At 24.1% G+C, this 22,724-nt stretch overlaps 1 protein-coding gene across 3 annotated transcripts in view; it reads left to right on the top strand.

The window, feature by feature from the left end:
- LOC129614271 (cytoplasmic polyadenylation element-binding protein) overlaps window positions 1-21,508 on the top strand; it is an 84,592-nt gene extending 63,084 nt beyond the window's left edge. For 2 of the 3 annotated variants that reach the window (XM_055528799.1, XM_055528798.1), the window contains 10 exons: window positions 6,310-6,451; window positions 18,400-18,572; window positions 18,668-18,810; window positions 18,875-19,436; window positions 19,497-19,584; window positions 19,645-19,798; window positions 19,850-20,030; window positions 20,091-20,256; window positions 20,322-20,541; window positions 20,621-21,507. In XM_055528799.1, coding sequence (XP_055384774.1) covers window positions 6,310-6,451; window positions 18,400-18,572; window positions 18,668-18,810; window positions 18,875-19,436; window positions 19,497-19,584; window positions 19,645-19,798; window positions 19,850-20,030; window positions 20,091-20,256; window positions 20,322-20,541; window positions 20,621-20,972 — 2,181 coding nt within the window. In that variant the 3' untranslated portion in view covers window positions 20,973-21,507. Of the gene's footprint in view, window positions 1-6,309; window positions 6,452-18,399; window positions 18,573-18,667; window positions 18,811-18,874; window positions 19,437-19,496; window positions 19,585-19,644; window positions 19,799-19,849; window positions 20,031-20,090; window positions 20,257-20,321; window positions 20,542-20,620 lie in introns of all 3 variants that reach the window. The other variant, XM_055528800.1, reaches the window with a different exon arrangement.
- Window positions 21,509-22,724: the final 1,216 nt, after the last annotated feature.

Raw genomic sequence — 22,724 nt, 5'->3', positions numbered from 1 at the left:
TCTCTCTTTTGCACTTATGGTTAAAATATATGAAGTATAGGTACTCTTCCAATTATATATTTCCTCTGTTTTTTTTTTTTTTTGGATTGAAAATATTTTCTGGTGTTGATGTTTAGTGTTATCTCAAAAAGGCAAAATAATAATATTAAAGGAAAAACCGAAGATAATCAGAATAGATGAAGTGAAAGGATTTTTTCTTCTTTTCCGGAAAAAAAATAAGAATGGAAAAATAAAAAATAAATTGAATTTTATTTAAAAAAAAAAATATTTTATTAAAATAAAAAATAAAGCCTATTTTATAAAAATAGACCTATGCGTATGTGTTGGATATTATGATTTGAGCAAGATTTAAATCGGATAAATATTTTCTCCTTCAATCCCAGATTTGTTTTCAATATCAAAATTAAAATTAATAATCTGATAAAAAATGCGTTTAAGTAAGAATGATTTTGTAAATCAGATTGCATAGAAACGTTAGAGTTTTCGGAAGATGATCCACCAATGATCGCAATTTTATTTTAACTTTTTATTCTCATTGAAATACTCGTAATATGAACCCTCAATATTAAATTAATACGAGTATATTTTGTGAATTTAAAAATTGGTTTAATTTAAATAATTATGGGCCTGATCGTCTATTTCGCTATTTTACTTGGTAAGTGAGAAGAGTTTGAGTAATTATCATATATTTGAGTACTGTCTCTATTATATCTCATAGTGAGAAGAATTATTCGGTATTTTGTATCTCCTTTTCTTCTAAAATGTATACAAAATATATTCACTTTGTTTTTGAAAGTGGGACGTTCAGTCGATAGTTTGAGAAAAAATGCAAAAGTCGGTAATTGAAAAACGGAGAATTTTGACTTAAAAGCAAATAAAAATTGTATGTATATCAAAATTTTTTTGAAATTCAAGCTCTAATATTATTAATTGCTTATCATTTCAATATTAAATAGCTTAAACCTGTTTAAAATTGTTTCATATAAAAATTTTTAATACTTTCTTAGAATCGGGAACCCTTTCATGGTAAAATTTCAGATTTTCTCCAAATTTTCAAACGTCTGCGTCATAGTTCTTACAAAAAATATACACTATTGGACGAAATGTATTTGGATTCTGAATGAAATGCAATTAGTTATTTTAATTCGCTTTTATTTTATCCTAATCCTAAATGTATGCAATAACCCTTTTCCTAATCCTGAATGTATGCAATAATTTTATATTAAGAAAAGAATTTAAATAATAGCTAGATTTTAAATATTTTCACCTGTTCTAGGGAAAAGTGTTACTTCACAAAACACTGGTTTGATTCAACGCTTTTTGATTCAAACAAAATTTCCTGTAATGTTAAAGTTATTTTTTAGAAATGTAAGCATACAAAATCTACAACATCTTAAAATTTTCAAATATTTATGGAAAACTTTAGTATTTTTAACATAGATAAAATAATGAAAATTGAAGAAAAGTATACATACATTACACACATATATGTACTATAATTGAAAAATAAGAATACGTTCACCATTTTTCATCGTTTCTAATTATCAAACTGTTAAATATGAAAATAAACAGTTATAAATTAATAATTTAATAAATATAACGGTTTTTTTTTTTTTAATTTTTTTTTTCTTAAATATATGGGTGAATTATTAACCGTGAAATTTCGTGAAAGACGATTACAATCATAATTTTCTTACTAAATCTCTAATTTTAATATTATTTATGAACTATATTATTTTGTATAAGTTGTATATTAGATTGTATGGCATTTGATAAACTGAATGCTTAATAATTTGCATTGATCATGTTGCAAATAAGCTCATAGCACCTTAAAGAAGCGTCAATTAATTTATAGGTGTATCATGTATAAATAATATTAAATATTATATAGCTCACAGAACTATACTATAAAAATATACTGAATTAAGGCAGATTATTTTCTTTTTTTTTGTAATTTTATATGCACCCCATATATCCGTAATGTCACGCACGCTTTAATTAATGAATGAAATGTTATAGACCAAGAAGTCTGTTAATTACTCTGTACTTTTTATTAGCTAGTATATTGTGTTAAAATGAACAAATTTTGTATACACATTCACATTATATATATATATATAATGTATATATACATATATATATATATGTATATATATATTGTAAATCTTCATAACATTGAAACATTGATCGTGATCTAATTAAATTACAGTATTTGCACAAATTTATTTTCTTTCTATGAGCACATATAAAAATAACAAATATTTTAGAAGAGATTATTTTGCATTATAGAAAAAAGAAAAGAATTAAATAAAAAGTTAATGTAAGAAATAAACGCTTCAATACCTTTTTGTACACCACCATCTTACTGTTAAATTTGATTTAATATTTTGATTTTATAAAGAGTAAAAAATAATTCTTCATGGTATATGAAAACATATACAAAAATTCATAATTTACAATTGCAATATTTTTTTTTTATAAATGAGTTTATAGCGCTCGTTAAAAATTAATTAAAACGAACTTTTGCTTCTACTTCCGACATTCTAGTTAGAAAGAAGCAGAAGAAAACATATAGTACAATTAAATACATTTAAAAAATTAACTGTTAAAAATAAAATTTCCGCAAAATAACGCGATCACTATTTTTCCCCTATATATTTGTTTTTTTTTTATAGTCAAATAAGCACGCTTTAACTATAACTATAAATTGATTTACTTTGTCAAATAAATCAAATTTATAGTTATACGAAGCTAACTGTTACGAAATTTTATTTTTGAGCAGACACAAAATTTTAACCTTTATGTGCTTAGCTTTTATAGGCACACGTTCAGCCTATACAGCATATGTTGAAAGTAACGTAAAATAAAAACAAAATTTAAGAATGTTTAAGATTTAAAAACACAAAAAAGTATGTTAAATAAAATGATCTTTTGATGACCATCTATGTATAAAATTAGATTTATTCATTCAAAAAGGATAAGGTTAATGAATTTCATTAAAAACCTCCCCCATTTTTAAATTTTTGTGTTGTGTTTTATAGATTAATCACTATACTAAATATTATGAATTTAATTAGAAAACCAGCTTTAGCGTCTTCTTAATATGTCAAGGAAATATGCGATCAAAACATCCCGTTTTATATGCGAATTCAAAGTTGCAATCCGATTATTTTCAATATTTCGGCATCTTTTTCCCGAAAATACATAAAAAGATTTTTGAGAAATAATTGAAAATTCTGTGTAAAGAAGATATTATGACAATAAGAAAGCGTTAAATAAAACACAGAAATTTGACATTTAATGTCACATTCATGCATACATGCATACATAATTTTATAGTATGCTATACAGAAGGCAACTTCTAATTACACAATATAACTACTTTTTTTGAGTAAGCGCTGTTTTAAATTAAAAAATTTATAATTACTAGCGACCCTCAAAAAAGTTGTTTGTTGTTTAATTATAAAAATTGTCTTCTGTATAGGACTATACATTATATACACAATGATAATATACAGGGTTTCCGGGACTCAGTGGTATTCCCGAAGCAAGGTGATAGAATGCATGCAGACGAACAAAAAACACCTAATGACATTTTTCTTTTTTGGCCCTTGTTCTCGAGATATGGCGCCTCAAAGTTGAAACATGCAAAAACCGTCTGATTTTCACATTTTTATTTATAACTCAGGAAATGTAACAGCTAAATCCAATCTTGTACACATTTTAAAGCTAGTGAAATCCTCATTCTAATGGTTTACTAGCGGTTGCAAAGATGTTTTTAGTTTCAGAGATATTCAAGTGCAAAGTCAAAATTTGTTAAAAATTTGTTTTCTACATTTTCGTTTAACCGTCATTTACTGATAATTCCATAATATTAACATATCGTTTTTTTCACAGGAAAAGGAGCCCCATATTCTGCCCTTCAATTTGATATAACATAAAAATTTTAGAAATAACATGTCTATCAAGCGAAAACTGCGGTCAAAACCTTAGAAAATTAACTAAAACAAAGTACTTTTTAAGCAAAAACAAACTTTTTTAATCTTTATTACGCAGTATTGTGCTTTATTAACATGTACCTTTTCTTTTCCAAAATGAAAGACTTTTGCATTACTTTTATTTCTCCACAAAATATTTCCAAAAGTTTCAGGAATATCGTGTCTACAAATATAGTCCAATTAATGTTCACCCTTTCAATATAGTCTTTGTGTTTTGTTATTGTTCGAATTTTTTTTTTGAATTAGAATAATTTTTTGTATGTCAAGTGTATGGGTTTACAAAATATTATACATAATTGTTTGTTATAGCTCAATTATAACAGGATCAATTAAAAATTTGGTACTTTCGTAGCTGCCCAAATTTTATCAACAGGATAAGTAGTCAATCGGAAATTATTGTAATTCACATTTTGTTATCTGCAAATATAAAAATTATTAAATAACTTCCAAAATATACAAAACATAATTTATTTAAATTCAATAATTTTACATTAAATGCAACAAATTTTTCCTATTTATTTTTCTTGTGAAAATTTTCATCATCTTTTTTTTTTTTTGTAAATAAATTTAAAAATAAAATGTTAAAAATTGCACTATGAATTTGCATGTTAAAAATAAAAATAAAAAACAAATTCATATTAATATTTTCAATGCACACTTAATTTTTTAGTTCTTAATCATTGACTTGAATTAAGGTCATCTCTTTCAGTATAATATAAGAGTAGGTTGTAAATTTGTACAAGGGGGGAAATGAGTGCATATATTTAGATTCTATTGTTTTTAATTTTTACCATTATTTTTTTTAATATTTTTCAAATGCATGTTTATAATTCAAGGAAATTAACTAGAAAGGTATTGTATTCTATTTAGAATCATTACTGCTTTCTTGTTCATTTTGTTTTTGTGCTCCTGAAAATCAATATTTTTTTATTGAAGGAGAAATAACAGAAATCAAATCTTCTTAATTTTTACACATTACAAATAATATTCTATATGTGTAAATTGTAAATACTTTCGATTGTATAGTGATTTTTACCTTCGTATGTCATATGGAAATTAAATATAAAAAAAAAAATATTTTGTTTTTATTTGTTTTTTTTTTTTGTTTTACAATTGCAATTCAATTTGAATAGAACAGGTAATTGTCACTTATGTGTATTTTGTTCTCTTTCTCTCATTATAATTATTGACAATATTATCATCACTATACACTGTATATAATATTCTAGTGAAAATAAAACCTACTTGACCCTCATTTCATCGTAACAATCACGACTAATTTTATATGTGATTCACTTTTATATAAATTATCATTAACTTTTTGTAAATATATAGAATGTAAAAATTAAAATATTTAAGAATATTTTTTTAATGAAAAACTGGGGCAATTTTGTATAGAACTCAAATTAATTTGACGGAAATAGGGAACGAATAAAAAAAAAATGTAACAATTAAAAATTTTTAAATAGTTGTTAATGTAAAAAAAATATTTACGGGTATTTCAATGAAATGTGTACATGTTAATAATTTATTGCATACTTATAGGAGAACATATAATACTTGCATCATAAAATTTCACATTAATTGTAGTATGGCTTGTTTTTTATTTCGAATTCGCCGCTAATTTCTGTTTTTCTTTTGAGTTTGTGAATTTATGAACATTTTGTACTATGTATGGCGAATAGATATATTCGCAATTTTTTTTTTACGAAATAGTAGTCAAAATACATTTAATTTTCTAGTTTTGACAAAATTGATCACTTGACAAAGCATATTTTCATTCTGTAGATTTTGTGAAATTCGCAAAGTAACTGGCGAATTCGCCATTCATAACACCAAACTGTCACATTCGTTATCTATGTTAAACTTACAAGCCCTGATTATTTTGTTGTAATAATAATATAAAAATCCTTAAAAATTTTTGAACAACTTCGCTAATTGAATAAAGTATGTTTTTACAATTTTCATATAAAATTCATTTAACACCCAAAAACTCAGTATTAAATGTTCTGGATAGATTCACATAAAGCTTTTCAAAATAAATTCAATTTGTAAGGGTAACTTGGGTTGTTTATTCAGAAATTTTCTATAAGCAATAAACCTGAAACGTTCATTGAAGCGTGTTTTATTAAAAAATTCGCCACTCATCCAAAATCATATTGAATTTTTCTGTATTTTCTAAGATATTTAAAAAAATTACTTAATATAAAAACGTTATTAAGCAAATATTAAGCAAAAATAAATCTTTAATTTTTTTTTTTATAATAATATATAAAAAATAAACTTTTTCATTTTATTTGTATATTTTTAGTTCAATCAAAATGATTGCCAAAGTTCTGATGTTCGATCACTTACTGGTGCAGACATTCTCCACAGACTTTCAATTAATTCATTATTAGAACAACAGCATGACTTAATTAATAGAAATGGAAGATTTTCATCCCCCACAGAAGGTAAGGCAAAACAAAAAAAAAAATTTTTCTTTTTTTTGTCATTTTTTCCTATTGTTTTTTTTGTATTCTATTCTTGGTAGTGATTTTTTTTTCTAAATATATAAGATGGTGGTTTTTATAATATTAAAAACAAAAAATTCTCATTATTTTTTTTTTCTTGTTAAAACTATTTTATTCAAGACTTGTGTTTTTAGTTAAAGAATTTTTATATTTCTTTTCTGATATTTTTCAATTAAACCATGAAATTGAATTTTGTGTCACAAGACGCTCAAAGCCACAAGAGAATTAAAGGTAGAGTTGTATTTTATATTATATGAAAAAAAAGACAATAAAATTGGAAAAAATTTATTAATATAGATAAGCAAGATTGAAATTTTTATAAAATTCTTGTAAATAATGTGTATATTAACGTTAACAATCAATATAGTTTTTCTCGATTATAATATTATGGATTCGAATGAGAACGACACTTTTTATTTGGATTGCCTATATATTGCGTGTTGTAAAAACTGAATATTTTTATAAATAAATATAAAACTTTTAGAGTAGTATAGATCTTGAATGTTTGAAGGCAGGATCTATATCATATAGTAATCATTAGTGTAACATCTAATTAGTAGTATTGCACTAATTTTGCTACTAAGAGAAACACTTCATTGTTGTATTCAACGATTATTGGTAACCCATCTAAGGCAATCAGTTTTCCAAAGGAATCTTTGTAAATTGAAGTTATTTAGTTTTCTATGCTAATTCTATAGCTCTGTCGTTTTCGCTTGGCCGAAATTTCTGGTTTGAAATAGAGCCAGTTGTTCGCAAAGATGTTAAAAACATGCCTCTTTTTTTAGTTTTTTATAATTACGATATGGCACATTTGAGGGTATTTCGAGTCTAGCCCTATGCTTTAAGGTAATTCGGGTAATATGGGTTTCCTTAAAGTGTTTTTCCTTCGTATTTTTTTGACGACAAGCTTCTCGCCTATTATTATCCAGAGCTCTTCATTAGTAATAGTTTTTGCCCAGAATATTTAGCATACTATTTTGAGCCTCTGTCCGTTATCTTTTTATGTACCATATATCAGAACTGTTTTCACATATGACCGGAATATTCTGAGCATAGTCGCCCTGCATGTCTGGTTGTTTCTCTCAACGCATTTTATACAACTGATAAATTAATATTTGAAGTTTTTAATTATATTGAAACCCTAAAAATCCCATTTTTGGAGTATATACACCTTTGCTGCAGGGATGCGATAAATTATAATTACTACGAATATTTTTTTTTGTTATTTTAATCACAATTCTTAATCCAAATATCCTGCATTTTATCAAAAAAATTTTTAGTTTGGTTGTAGATTATTAGAAAATTTTCTTCATTTTCAGCATAGCATAAAATTTTCCTAGCTTATTTAATTACTTAGTATTTAATCACCTTCTTATATATTTGTAGAACAGGAGGAGGAAAAGTAATTACAATATCATAAATAATTTTTATCCTTTTTTTTTTATTTTTATTATTTTTTTTTTCTAATTTTCTCATTATTATATTTTATAGTAAAAAAAAAACCTTCTAAGTAATTTTTATATCTTTCTTCTTATTTTATATAAAATTCTTTCTATTGAATATAGAATAACTAGTAGTTTTACTTGAGAAAACAAAAACATAAAAAAATGAGAAAAGAAAAAACAAAGATGAATCAAATTATTACTGCGGTGTAAAATCCTTATATTAAAAGATGAAGGAAAAGCAATGAGAACGTGTAGTAAATTGTGCTTTATTTTTAGAATAAAGAAATTTTCCATAAATTGTGTATTAGTTAAAAATGATTTTAAAAGGAGCAATGAGTGCAATTTACTAACTATTTTTTCTCATTTTAAATTATACGGATTAAAATAAAAAAAAAATCTTATTCTCGTATTCATCACACTACTTAGTCTTCTCTTGTATCTTTCATTACCATATATACATTTATATTAAACGTTTTACCAGTTTAATGGATGTAAAATGGACAATGCTGATTTCAAAAGCGTTTTAACGAAACTAATAAAAAATCAGTTTTCCCTGGGTCTATATTAAATTTATGTCCTAAATATACGAATATGTATATATGCACATGGATTTATGTATATTTATTTTAAAGAAAAAAAAAATTGTAATTTTATATATTATACGAGTATACAATAAATGTTTAACAGAATAAAATAAAAAAAAAATATTCAATTTTTATATTTGAAAAGATATTAAAATACAATAAAATTATATATGGGTATGTTTATGCTCGATTATAGAATATTTGTAAAGATAATCGGCGGAAAAAATGTATATCTAGGGTGATTTCGTAAAAGAGTACAAGTACGAGTATTATAATCAAAAAATGGTTGAAATTTTTGCTTAGAATTAGAGTTTTGAAGCTCTTTATTTCACTAAATTTACAATATTTGTACTTTACATTAATTTTTGAAATTGCATTCCTGGTGAATTTCTGAAATCGAGAAGAAATTTCTCAATTTTTCAGAACTTTTAGCCCCAACCATCTTAAAAGCAAATGCAACACAAAATTGCGAAACCTTTAATGCCTTTCTAAACAATTTTTTAAAACCTGTTGTATAAAAGACCTATTTCTTTTGGAAAGAAAATAGTTTTAGGTATATTAAAAATTTTAACACGTAAATATTTTTATTTTCTGAAAATATGAGCCAGGTATTTATTAAAATTTTCAAAATCTATTTGTAAACAAAATGTTTTATTCATTCTTAATTCCACGAATTATAAGTACGATTCACAGAATCGCCCTGTAATTGTATATGGATGTGGGTTTTTTTTTTAGCCTACAAGTATACATTTGCAAAACATGTACATATATAATAAATATATGGATATACAGGGTGATTCAGAAAAGTGTACATCAACATATGTACATCATTCATTAGAGGGCCAAATATGGGTAAAACTTTTGTTCCGGACTAAGTGCCAAATCTCAAGGGCTTTCGAGTCACAGAAATTTTAACGAATTTTCACGAAACTTCTGCTTATTCTTTTTGCTTATAATTTTCGTTTTGAAAAAGATAGGAGCTTCAAACAAAAACAATTATAAATAGTTAATAATTACAGCACATAATATCACTACAAAACCAAAAATTGTGACAGTTTTTTAAGTTTCTACATTTTACTAAGGCCTTTGAAATGTTGAGATTAGAATGGTTTTTGTGCTATATCTTCTGCATTATAGAAGATTTACGTTGAGAACTTAAATTAATAGTCAGGAGCTGAGCAAAAATATTTGAAAATTACAAAAAACTCCGCACGAAATTAATCGGATTAGATGAAACTACAAAAATAAAACAGAGGAAAAGCTTGATTTTTTCTGAAAGCTTCAAGTTTGAATGTTTCGTAATCCGGAAGTACACAAAATACAAAATCAACATGTTGATTTTAAACCCTATAACATGCCTTTCAAAAATTGTTTTTTTGAAACCCTCATCTTTTTCAGAACTGAAATTATAAGCCAAAAATTTGAGCAAATAAAAATTTTGTGAAAATTCATTAAAATCCCTGTAATTCGTAAACACTTGACATTTGAGTCCTAGTTCTGAACAAACGTTTTACCCATTTTTGATCTTTTAATCAATGGTATATGTAGTTGTTGTTACCTTTCTGAGTCACCCTGTATATAAATTGTACTCTAAGAACTTTAGAATATTATGACAATTTTTTTTTTCTAATGTATTATAGGTTCATATACATATAGTACATTGATATGTACATAATATATGTTGTTGTAAGTAGAGAGGAAGGACTAAATAAATAAAATTATGTCCTTTACTTCTGCGAACTTATATTTTTTTTCTTATAATTTTTAAAGAATTTTGCTTCCCGATTTGAGGAATAAAAGAATTTCATGTTTTTTTCTTTTTCTGATTTTAGTTTTATTTTTTTCGTTCTAAAAGAGCAATAAACCATTTTTATGTGCTAAAATCTTATAATTTATTTTCTTAAATGGTTGAATAATGCACTCAGTAATTGTGAAATCTTTTGTAAATAGTTGTTGGCTAACATATTTTTTATTTCTTATTATTATTGTATTTGTATCGAATACACAAATATCAGCAAAATTTAAAACTATATAATCATAAAAAATATTTCATGTTTTATACATCAATGTACAATTTTCAAATTTTTTTTTTTTATATTGTATTTTATATAAAAAAAAAATATCTTCGTCGCCCATTAAAAATCCAACAAATCTTATTTTTCCAATTTTGTTTTTTTCGTTCTTATTTTTTCATAATATTATTTATAAAATGCAATTTGATTGGTTGGAATCTTTTCGACAGTCTTTAATAATAATAACAATAATGTGAATAACTTGAACAACAACAAAAAAAAAATTTATTTTCCTATAATAGAACTATGCATGTATTCTGAAATAATTTCATAATTATATGTGATGCACTATTAAAATTAATATCTTTATACAAATATATTTAGTAATTCTGTCCCACATCGGGATATCTATACATACAATTTATTTTCATTTTATATATAACATTATACATATGGGTATATATGTATACGTCCATATTTTATTATTCATGTAAAATAAATTGGTTTTTTAACATATTTTAAGAATTATTGTTCAAAAATAAATAATATTCCGCATTAATCTATTTTGTTCATATACATATATAAATTAATTTATTTATGAAAAGTTTGAAATTTTTCCAAAAATCTACTAATATGATTCAAGTTCTATGATTTATAAATTAATTATATACAGATTCTTTAATTTTTTTCTTTGTTAATCAAATTGTCTTGTAAATCTTTGACACATTTCTGTTATAATTTGATTATTTACCTAAATTGAAAACTAGTTCGAAAGCTTCTTTATTAAGCAATTTATAAATTATTAAAATTGACTGACAAGTTTAGATTTGAATTCACGAACTTAAGACATTCCTCGCAATTGTAAATTTTGACTTAATATTATAAGTTTTGAAAATTACCGACAATTCATAATATTTAATATTTTAAATGTTATAGTCTAACCTTAGTACATGTTCTTTATGCTTTTGCCCCTCAGATTAGTCTGTTGGAAGTAATTTTTGAAGTGTTGATGTTTTTGGAATATGATCGGAATTATGAAAAATGCAATTTGCTTTATTGAACCAATGTCAATAATTAAAAAAATTTTGCCTTATATTTCTTTATATATTGCTGCCAATTCTCCTAAAATTGTCTCATAATGTGCTAATACAAAAATTGCTTTTACAATGTCACTAACAAAAAATCGTATAATCGTTCTACATTTTTTTATGATCGGAACTCAGTTTACAATTTGTTTTCGACAACTAAAGTCGAAAACAAATTGTAAACTGAGTTCCGATCATAAAACAACTAAAGTCGAAAACAAATTGTAAACTGAGTTCCGATCATAAAACAACTATGGTCGAAAACAAATTGTAAACTGAGTTCCTATCATAAAAAAATGTAGAACGATTATATGATTTTTTGTTAGTGACGTTGTAAATGCTATAATATTCAGCTGAATTTGTTAAATTACGTTTCCAATAAGAATAATTCAAAAAAAAATTCTTTGTAAACAAAAACTTCTTGTTATTTATTAATAGGTTTTTATTTTATAACAGTTATTTATCCTACATATTAAAATATTATTGAAATATTGTTTACGCATAAGACACAGTGCAGTGCAGCGCGGGAGCGTCTTATGCTTAATTGAATTCTTAAATAAAATTATTAAATTACAAATCATTAGCAATAATATCTTTTTATTTACAATTTTATTTGATTGTTATCTTAATATCGTAATAGATTTTATTTTTATGAAACAAAAAAAAAAATTTTTTTGTTTGAAACCAAACATCAATCAAGAATTTTAATCATCACAATTGTTCAATATCGCTTTTATAATTGTTGTTAAAATTTGCTAAAAATATATAAAAATATGGAACAAAAGAGAAAAAGTTTTTCCAAAATTTCTAAACTATCATTATTGGCTTTTCCTACCACAACGACAACATACTGCTAATAAACTTATTCCCTATAAAACATACAACTATAAAATTTAATATATCTAATTTGTCTTGGGTGTACACAATACCTATAACTTGAATAGTATCACTTTTTTCTAAAAGAAAAACACTGGTGTATAAAATACTTTAAATAATTATTGACAGACGTAGTTTTTGCACTCATATTACATGTACTACACGCAGTATATTACATGCAATAAGGAAAGTAAGTTAAACCAAGTCGTTACAAAATTAGGCAAACCAAATTATGTTTAAACTAAATTTCAGATATTTAGTTATAACAGAAGTTTAGCTTTTCGTGCTATTGATAAACGTAAAAAACTGAATATTTTTAACAAGGACAAATATGCGGTAGCCCTTTTTTCCATAAATCAGCCTCCAGAAACTTAATTTGTTCCACAAAGTTATTTTTGTTTTCTTTAACGTGTTAGAAATCAGTTTCACACAAAATGTGTTCATTTTTCGTGCAGTTTGTATTATTATTTAAAAAAAGCGGCTTCATATTCGAATTTGATCATAATTTATTTGTACGTTTATATATAAATATCTTAATCTAAAAAACCTTAAGGTATCAATAAATTTAATGTGTCAAAATATAAAAAGGAGTACAATCGGAAGTTGATAATTGAAACTTCGTAAATGCAGTATATCTTTCTCATTAAATTCTGAACAAACAAATAATTGAATTCAACAGCGTGAAATTTATTATTGAAACTGTAAAATTTGTTCTAACATATATTTAATGCTTTAAAACTACTACGGTTCTCATTAATGTAACTATTTCACTTGTTTTTTTATAATAAAAGTTTCTAAATGTTTAGTGTAAAATTATTTGCTTTAATAAACGGTTATTTGTTCTCATATTCAAATCAGAAAGCTAGTCATTAATATACTTATGAATAGGAGTAGTGAACAAAGAAGTCAAAAATTATCTTCTAACATCTTAATTTTAAGAAACAAGAAACTCAAAATTAGTTCTTATTTTGCTGTTCAATGTTCTTATACACTGAAATATAAATAAGTACTTAAAAAATTTTTCGGAAAAAAAGAATCAGTAAGGTTGTCTCCTACAAAGAAATACAATTCGGAATTTTGTTTTCTATAACGTGTAAGAAATCAGTTTCACACAAAACGTGTTCATTTTTCGTTAAATATTAAAATCTTAATAAAACAAAATTTCAATATTAAAAATAAATTTTTAAAAAATTTTATTTCCTTAGAGATTTTTCGAGGCTGTACGCCGATTAAAAGCGATTTTTTTTCAATGTGTCCCGATTCAAATGAAAGTGTCTGCTAACAGTAAACTAATAATAAAAAAAAATTTATAAATTTTTTGGTGGGAAAATTTTGAACTTAAGAAGCAATAAAAAAAAAAAATTGAAACATGAAAAATAATTTCTTTAGCTTAAGGACATAAAGTGGGTGAGAAGGGTAGAAAAAAAATATTGCAGAAATGAAATTTTCAGAGTTTTCCTTTATTTTTTTTTTTTACTCCTATTCTCCGTCCATCCAGAAACTAAGATGATATAAAACTAACCAACAAATAAACAAGAAACAGAAAAATAAAACAAAAATAAGAAGAAGAAAAACGTAAATTATATTGAAAGAATCACATATTTCGTAACATATCGCTTAATAAATATTCGCAGCATGTAAAAAGTGAAAAGCGAAATATGGTGTTTTTACTTTTAAAGTTCTTATCTCATCTCATACTCGTTTATTTATGAGAAAAAGAACAAGCTACAATAAAACTTTTCCCTTCTAAACACAAAGATAAAAACAATATAAGAAAAACAAAAAAAAAAAAATCACAAAAAAATAACGAATTGCAATTAAATTTTTTTTTTATTATTTATTTTTATAAGAAAGGACATTTGGTAGCATTTCTTTTCATTTTTTATTTTTATGTTGTTATTGTTATTTAGTATGTTCTATAGTTTTACGTCAATATTTCATTAAAACATTTGCTAAGACGTCATTCGTTTTTAAGATTTTTGAATGAAAAATGTTAATACTTAAAACTTTAAAAGCCGATCAGTAAAGTATTTTATTTAATTAGCCATAAAATATATTTTATATTTAATATTAAAGTAATTTAGAACTAATATAAGTAAAAGCGGAGAAATTTGGAATTATAAAATATTTACAGGTTATTCTTTGCATAACTCCCACAGTAAAGCTACAATTGAATGTGCGGCGCGAATAACGTTATAAATTACAAAATTTCGAATGTTATGTTTTAATAGAAAAATATTTCTCTCAAACATTATAACGGTCTCCCATACTTCTAAAACATTGTTTTTGGCCTCCAAAGCTGGCAGTTTGTGGAATAACGTTCTAAAGTAAGAATGCCATGTCCGAAAATTGTGAAGATTGTTTGGTAAACCAGGACAATAGAGGCAAAAAACGAAAAATAAATGCCTAAAATTGGAAAAGCAATAAAGCAATATGGTGGAAAAAGTTATGTGACTAGAAAAGGTCATGTTGTTTCATCAAAAAGCTACTGAACAGGTTCCTGGAAAAATCTTCTAACTGTAATTTCTGTCGTATTATTAATATTTATTAAATTTAATAAAATTATTTGGCCACTTGTAAATGTCAATTTAAGTGCCGCAAACTAAATTCTCTGTTCACTAAACTCTACAATATGAATCATAATGAAAAAACTATATATTTGACTTTTTTAATTGATTTAAAAGAACCTCAGAGGAAAATATTAATGTTCTTAAAGCTATGTCTGACTATGTAACAAAAGATCATCGGAATTTTTATAATACTTAATTATTTTTAAAGCAAAAAATTAAAAAATTCATTTAATTTATTCATTTCAATTAATGTTTTAATACAATTTAAAATTTGAACTGCTTAAAACAGTTTTTTCTTCCTCCTGTAATATTTAACATTTGTTATTTAGAACATTATTCGCGCCACACTTTCAATTATCAAAAATATTTTGTTTGTTCCTAATTTAGTAAATTCATTCTTGTATAGTGAAAACACTTTTCCATAATTTAAAACTCATAAGTCAAAATTTAATTTTTTCATTTATAAAATTTATTCACACTAAAATTCAAAATTTCAAAATTGTTATTAAATATTGCAATTATAAGAGGCTCTTTCTTCAAATATTGTAAAATGTAAAATAAAAAAATGTTTAAAATTATTATATAATATTAAAATTTATTTATTATTAAAAAAATTATCCATATTGCGCACAGAATAATTTGATTTTTTAATTCGAAAACATTGTGTGAACATATGAAATTTTTAATTTTAAAGTATAATTTGTTTGTTTAACAACAAAATTTAATTAAATTGTATAGCTCATTGCATCGCTAAGGTTTATGCGCAATGTTATTACAATTTAAAGAACTATTCCTATTTCATCAATGATTTGGTTTTTTAAATAAAATTACAATACATTTGGCATCATGAAAAAAATTGTCAGCATCAACTTTTTACCGACCGCATCGTATTGTATAGGTTATGTGATGTCTTCAAATTTTGGATGTCGAGTTTTCAGTGAGAACGCACTTCTCTATAGTAGCGTAAATAAACTATTTTTAGAAAAATGTTGGTCTGTCGGCCAGTCAGCCGGTCTTTTTTTGAAAAGACCAGGGCTCGGAAACGGATCTGGGGACCAAATTTACATTTACGGAACGGATTGATAAAATTTCTTGGAACTTTATATTTGAGTTCTGATTATTACCAAAACTAATTACCGAGCTTTTCAGGGAGTTCGGGTAACATAAAATGAAAGAGCCAAATTTACAATTAAAGGAGTGTTTAAAACGCGTTTTTATAATCTTCTGAACCACTTTCGGTCGGTTATATCCCGATCACATCAGATTTTTTATTGTTATGAGCTTATCATTAAATTAAAATTCATCTTTAAATTTCTTTTCATATATAATAACAGTATGTATGTAATTACATAAAAATATTTAAAGTATGTACTTATATAATAACAATTATTGAAACTAAAAAAAAATTTTATTTCATGCTTTATATTTGTTTTTTTTTTTCTTTTCACAAAAAAAAAGGCCTCCAAACATCTCTTACACAAAGAGGGAAAAAAGCATTTCTGTGTTTAAAATTTTTTTTTTAAGTTTGAAGAAGAAAAAAAAAAGTTTGAATTTAAGATTTCTTATTCTTATTATTTTTCTTTTTTTTCTCTCTTTATTGTAGCAATAACATTAATTTTGACAATATAGTTAAGAACTGCAGAAAAGAGTTATTACTTAATTTAGAATATTGTATTTATATATTTACATTATGTAACTAAGTAAATAAAATTCGCTAATATTTTTATGACTATAAAAAATAGCAATTGGTAATGATTAATGCCTTCATAGATCATTTAAAGTGCCATAACAATAACAAAAATAAAAAACAAATCATATTTTGCATTTGCCAAAATTTTTCTTAATATTTTTTGGGGTTAAAGAAATCATAAGTATATAGCTTTTCTTGTTGTAATTGAGAACTTTTTGAAAACCTATGCGATGAGATGCTAATTTATCATATTATTGCAGTTATTTTATTTTATTTTTAATGCGTATAGAAAAATATTTTTAAAACAAGTTATAAATTCAATTCCAATGAAATTTAAAAATGGGGAAGAAAAAATTTGATAAAATCATATTTTTTAATAGAGGATTTCATATTCTTGTTTGAATTTTTTATAATTATAGGGTAAAAATAATAATAATTTAGAAAAATTTTACTTTAATTACATTTCAATAATATTTTATAGAAAAAAAGAAGTACCATCCGCAAAATTTTTTAAACAATTTTTACCCGAATCCAGATGAACCCAATTTTCATAAATTGACAAAGGTTTAATAAATAAATTGTTGTCATAAAAATTGATAAATAGCCAAAATATTAATTATTTTAATAATTACCGAAATTATAGCATATAGTCGGCCATTACCGACGGAAATGGCCGACTATATGCTATAATTTCTTTAAAATTGTACAGTTTTACAAATAATTCAGTAAGAATATAAGAAATTCTTTTCAACAAAATAAGTTATCAATAAACACTAAATTATTTTAATTTTAATTGTGAATTAATTTAAAAATATATAAATCTTAATTTTGAATACAACACGTTTATTTTATCGAAAAAGTTATAAAATTAGAGCGTCTACCAAATTAAAAGATTTGACGTCTATTTGGCTAATTTGAATTTTTGGTAGAATCTAACGTAGGTAAGGAAGAATTGATTTTACTAGAGTATCATATTGTCAAAATGAAGTCAAATTCATGTAAACTTGATAAATTTTTGAAGAATAAATTTTTAGTACGCGAAAGAAGAAAATTAAGAATTTTTACAAAAAAATGGGTTATTCATATACGAAAAAAAAATTACATTTTAAATGAAAATTTTACAATGGAACACCAGTGTTAATAAACATAATTTGTTGTCAGTCAAATTGTTAATTTCCGTTTCCCTTCAAAAAAAAAAAGAACCAGAAAATTCTTTCATAAAATTTCGTAAATTATAGGCTCTAATCTAATTTTTTAAAAAATTAACATTGCTCCCAAAACCAAGAAGGTGAAATTTTGATTTAAATATTTGCGACTTTTCATTATTTTTTCGTGATTTTGTACAAAATTTCAAATTTGACGGCAAATCCCACTGCGGATTCGATATTAAAAAAAATTAGGGTTTTTTTTACTCCGCATCCTTAATTATCTATTATTTAATTTTTTTGAAATTTTGCTCATATTAAGAATTCATTTTGATTTATTAAATGGATATGCAACTGAATTTATACTTTAAAAGCTCATATAGTAAATGTGTTTCTTTTACGATCACATTTATAATTTTACAATTACATTCTTCACATTAATTTTGATTTGATTTTTGATTTCGTTTGATTTTTTTTTCAGGGGAGACAATAATTGATTTACTTGGACTCTCGGCAAATTCTAGAGATTCTGTGATTGGTTCACATTCAGAATCAATATCTCCTTTACCTGCATACACACCTCTTACACCAAGCTCAACACAATCTTCAATGTCACCTGGAAATAGCTTAGGAAGAAATTTCGAGAGCTTTCATGTAAGTATTCATTATAATTTTTCAATTAAATTTGTAATCAAATGAAAATGATTGTAAAAATATGTTCAAAATCTTTATTTCTATTAAATTTTCAGTTCGACAATATTGGGCAGAACTCACCTTTGTCCGCATTACAAAGGAATATTAGCTTTGATTGTTCAGCACCAATGTCACCGGGTACACCAACATCTATATATAATCGATCATTTCATAGTTCTCCACAAACGCAATTTAATGAGTAATAAAATAATTTGATACTAAAAAATTTAGAAAAATGTTAATTTCTTTAATTAATATTACAGTGAATCAAGTAGCAGCTCAGGAGTTTCTGATCGTAATCATGCTGTAATTACTTCAAGCAGATCAAATTCACCAGAAAGTGATAAGAGTAACCAATCGAACCTGGAAAAGATCAGTATTATTGATATTATGAATTATATGACATTAAATCAACAACAGGAACAACCAAATAATCAAATTAAAAGACAACAGCAACAACAACAACAACAGCAATTATATTTAAATTTGTCTCAACAATTTTCAAATCAAAATTTCCCCCAACATCAATTGCAATCGTCTATAAGCAATTTACAACAACCACAGCAACAACAGCAACAACAACTTCATGCAAACCAGACGAATTTACATATCCCAAATGTTAACAATCAAAATATAATAAACAATAATAACAACAACAACACCAATAATATTACATCAACTGATTTACAGTTGGCTAAACTACAAAATTTACAAGCTTGTGTTCTGAAATTGGCACAAGCACAGGTACAAGCTCAATCACAATCATCTGTACCAGTGCCAATACTTGGAATAAGTCAATACCTTCAAAATTGTAATTCAAATCAGGTAATCCACAATGTTTGGGTTCAAAAATTTTATAATTAAAATATTCAATTTATTTTTCAGATAAAAAATTGGCAAATTCAAAGAACTCAAACTGGAAGCAATGATGCACATTTAGATCGTGTGGCTAGATTCCATCGGAGTTCCGCTGGTAATTAAATACTCAGAATTTTTTAATGTCAATATACATATTTTAATTAATTTTTTGAAGCACTTTATGATGCAACATGTACTTGGAGAGGTGTTTTACCTCTTCGAACCCATAAGATTGTTAACTATTCTCCAAAAGTTTTCCTTGGCGGTATTCCATGGGACATAAATGAACAATCTTTGATACAAATATTTAAACCATTTGGTCCAATAAGGTAAAAAAATATAGTTAATAATATATTATTTAATATGAAAGTTTGTTGTAGAGTCGAATGGCCCGGAAAAGAACAACAAGCTACACAACCTAAAGGTTATGTTTATGTTGTATTTGAATCAGAAAAACAAGTTAAAGCTTTGTTATCTGCTTGCGTTCTTCATGATGAGTCTTCTGCTACTGCTGGAAATTACTACTTTAAAATATCCTCCAAAAGAATAAAATCAAAACAAGTAAATTATCTGCATTTCAAAAAACATCGTTTAAAAAAAAAACATTATTTTTCATTATAGGTTGAAGTCATCCCTTGGATAATTGCTGATTCAAATTATGTTAAATCAGCATCGCAAAAGCTTGATCCAACAAAAACAGTATTTGTCGGAGCACTTCATGGCAAATTGACTGCTGAAGGTCTTTCAAATATCATGAACGATTTGTTTGATGGAGTTGTTTATGCTGGTAACAAATAATTTAATGATTTCAATTTAATATCCTAGTTTTTGTTTTTCATATTATTATTTAAGGCATAGATACTGATAAATATAAATATCCAATTGGATCTGGTAGGGTTACTTTCAATAATAACCGTTCTTATATGAAAGCTGTATCGGCTGCCTTTATCGAAATCAAAACTATGAAATTTACAAAAAAAGTTCAAGTAGATCCATATCTCGAAGATTCTTTATGCTCTGTGTGTGGTGTTCAACATGGACCATATTTTTGCAGAGAATTATCATGTTTTAGGTAAATATATTAATATTTATACTTTTAAATGTATATTATGTTAAAAATTTATTTAATTATTATTGAAAATTTTTTTTAGATATTTTTGTCGCTCTTGCTGGCAATGGCAACATTCATCTGTTTCTTTTAAAAATCATAAACCAATGACACGTAATTCAAAATCACAACAATTAGTTGGTGTTGGACCACAATCTACAACTGGTATTTCAACAACATCTTTATTAGGATCTAACCAACAAAATAATGATATTTCAGATTTAACATCTTCAGGTCAAACAAATCGAAATTCGCTTGCAGCTATTCAACAATTGAATAATGATATTTCCACAACATTTATACCACAAGCGTTCAATAACTGTAATAATAACGATAATAACAATAATAATATAACAAATGACTGTGGTGTATCTTTCTCACCAATTTTCAATTAAAAAAAAAATATATATATATATATAAAACAATAAAAAACAAATATAGACTTAAACTTAATAAATAAAGAATAAAAAAAAACAGCATTTTAATAAATAAAGACTATAAAATACATGTAGAAAATTATTTGAATAAATACTAAAATCATTAGTAGAAAATTTAACAAATAAAAACCCAGTGAATAAAAATACGTTATTAAAAAATATAAAGTTTTAATAAATGCAATATAACGGAAAAAAAAAGAAAAAAATCAAAATTTAAGTAAATTATAAAAAAAAAATGAAGAATATTTATTTCGTTTTTTGTTTTTTCTTTATTTTTTTTTTTTTTAATTATTTTAATAGAAAGCACCAAGTTGTCAAGCAAGAATAATACATAATAAAGATTTATTTTTTTTTTTTATTTAAATAAAAATAAATAAAATAAAAAATTTAAATATTTTAAAAAATTTTTTTAAAAAACAAATGTTATATTATCATAATCCTGACTTTTTAGCAGATGATATTATCATAATGTTTTAAATATTCAAGTCAACAAAATGAATAATAAAATATCATATAAATACCAAATAATATGTTTCAACATAAAATTGTTTGAAATTTTCTTCAAGATAAATTTCTAAAAGCAATAATATTTTATGTATGTTTATTTATAGTATTAATTTTTATAATTTATAATAGTACAATCTATGTAAAACATTTATGTACACTTTATAATACAATATATAATGAATTCATTTATATATAATAATATTAATGAATTTATTATTTATAAATCAAAGATATATATGTAAATGAAACATTATTCTTATGAAATATCATATGATAAAATATCAGGAAAACCGTATAATATTGGTATGTAAATGTAATTTGTATATATGTGTATATGCAAATAATATATATTCAATATTTTGTTCTTAGTTTTAAGTGATTCGTTACGCAATTTCAAAAAAAAAAATAATAATATTTTCTTTTAAATGCATATCAAGGCATTGCTGCTTCTTAATTTATATATTTTTAATTCATATAAATATTTACAGATATATATATATATATATATGTATATCATAACATAATTCTCATCTAAAAATAAATTTATATTAAATACAATATGCAGTTTTATATGCCTATTATATGGTTTTATGTATTCAGTATCATATCATTCGAAAAAAAATATATATATATATATAAATTATTGCAAAAATATTATCTTTTTTTTAAATAATCCAAATTACTTTTTAGTGAGTATTTAAAATAAACAAAAAAAGAATATATATATATATATATACATACACTATTGAATCAATATTTTGATTTGTTTTTTTTTTTTTTTTTGTGTTTTATGCTAAGCAATAATCGTAATATTTTCACTGTTTTTGTTATTTATATTAAAAAAAAAAAATAAATGAATAAAATGCCTAACTTTATTTGATAACAATTACAAATAAATTGTTATTAGGCTACTATAATTAAACTATTGATTAGTTTAATTAACTTTATTTTTTCTTTTTGTTGACGAAAAATTTTATGTTATATTCTTTTTTTTTCGGATTTTGTTTTTTTTTTTTTCGTTTTACATTTTTATATTTTGTAAAAAAAAAAATTTAAAAAAAAATTTCTATTATATTATTATGTATACAGATATTATATTTCTTTTTTTAATTTTTTGTAACACTTTATATAATTTTTGTTATATTAAATTTCAAAAAAAAAAAACAAAAAAAAAAGAAAATTTTATGTTATTTTTTGTTGTTA

Source organism: Condylostylus longicornis, unplaced genomic scaffold, assembly GCF_029603195.1.
Source record: "Condylostylus longicornis isolate FDR11 unplaced genomic scaffold, ASM2960319v2 ptg000107l, whole genome shotgun sequence".
NCBI classification, from domain to species: domain Eukaryota; kingdom Metazoa; phylum Arthropoda; class Insecta; order Diptera; family Dolichopodidae; genus Condylostylus; species Condylostylus longicornis.
This window is presented reverse-complemented; position numbering and strand designations above follow the sequence as displayed.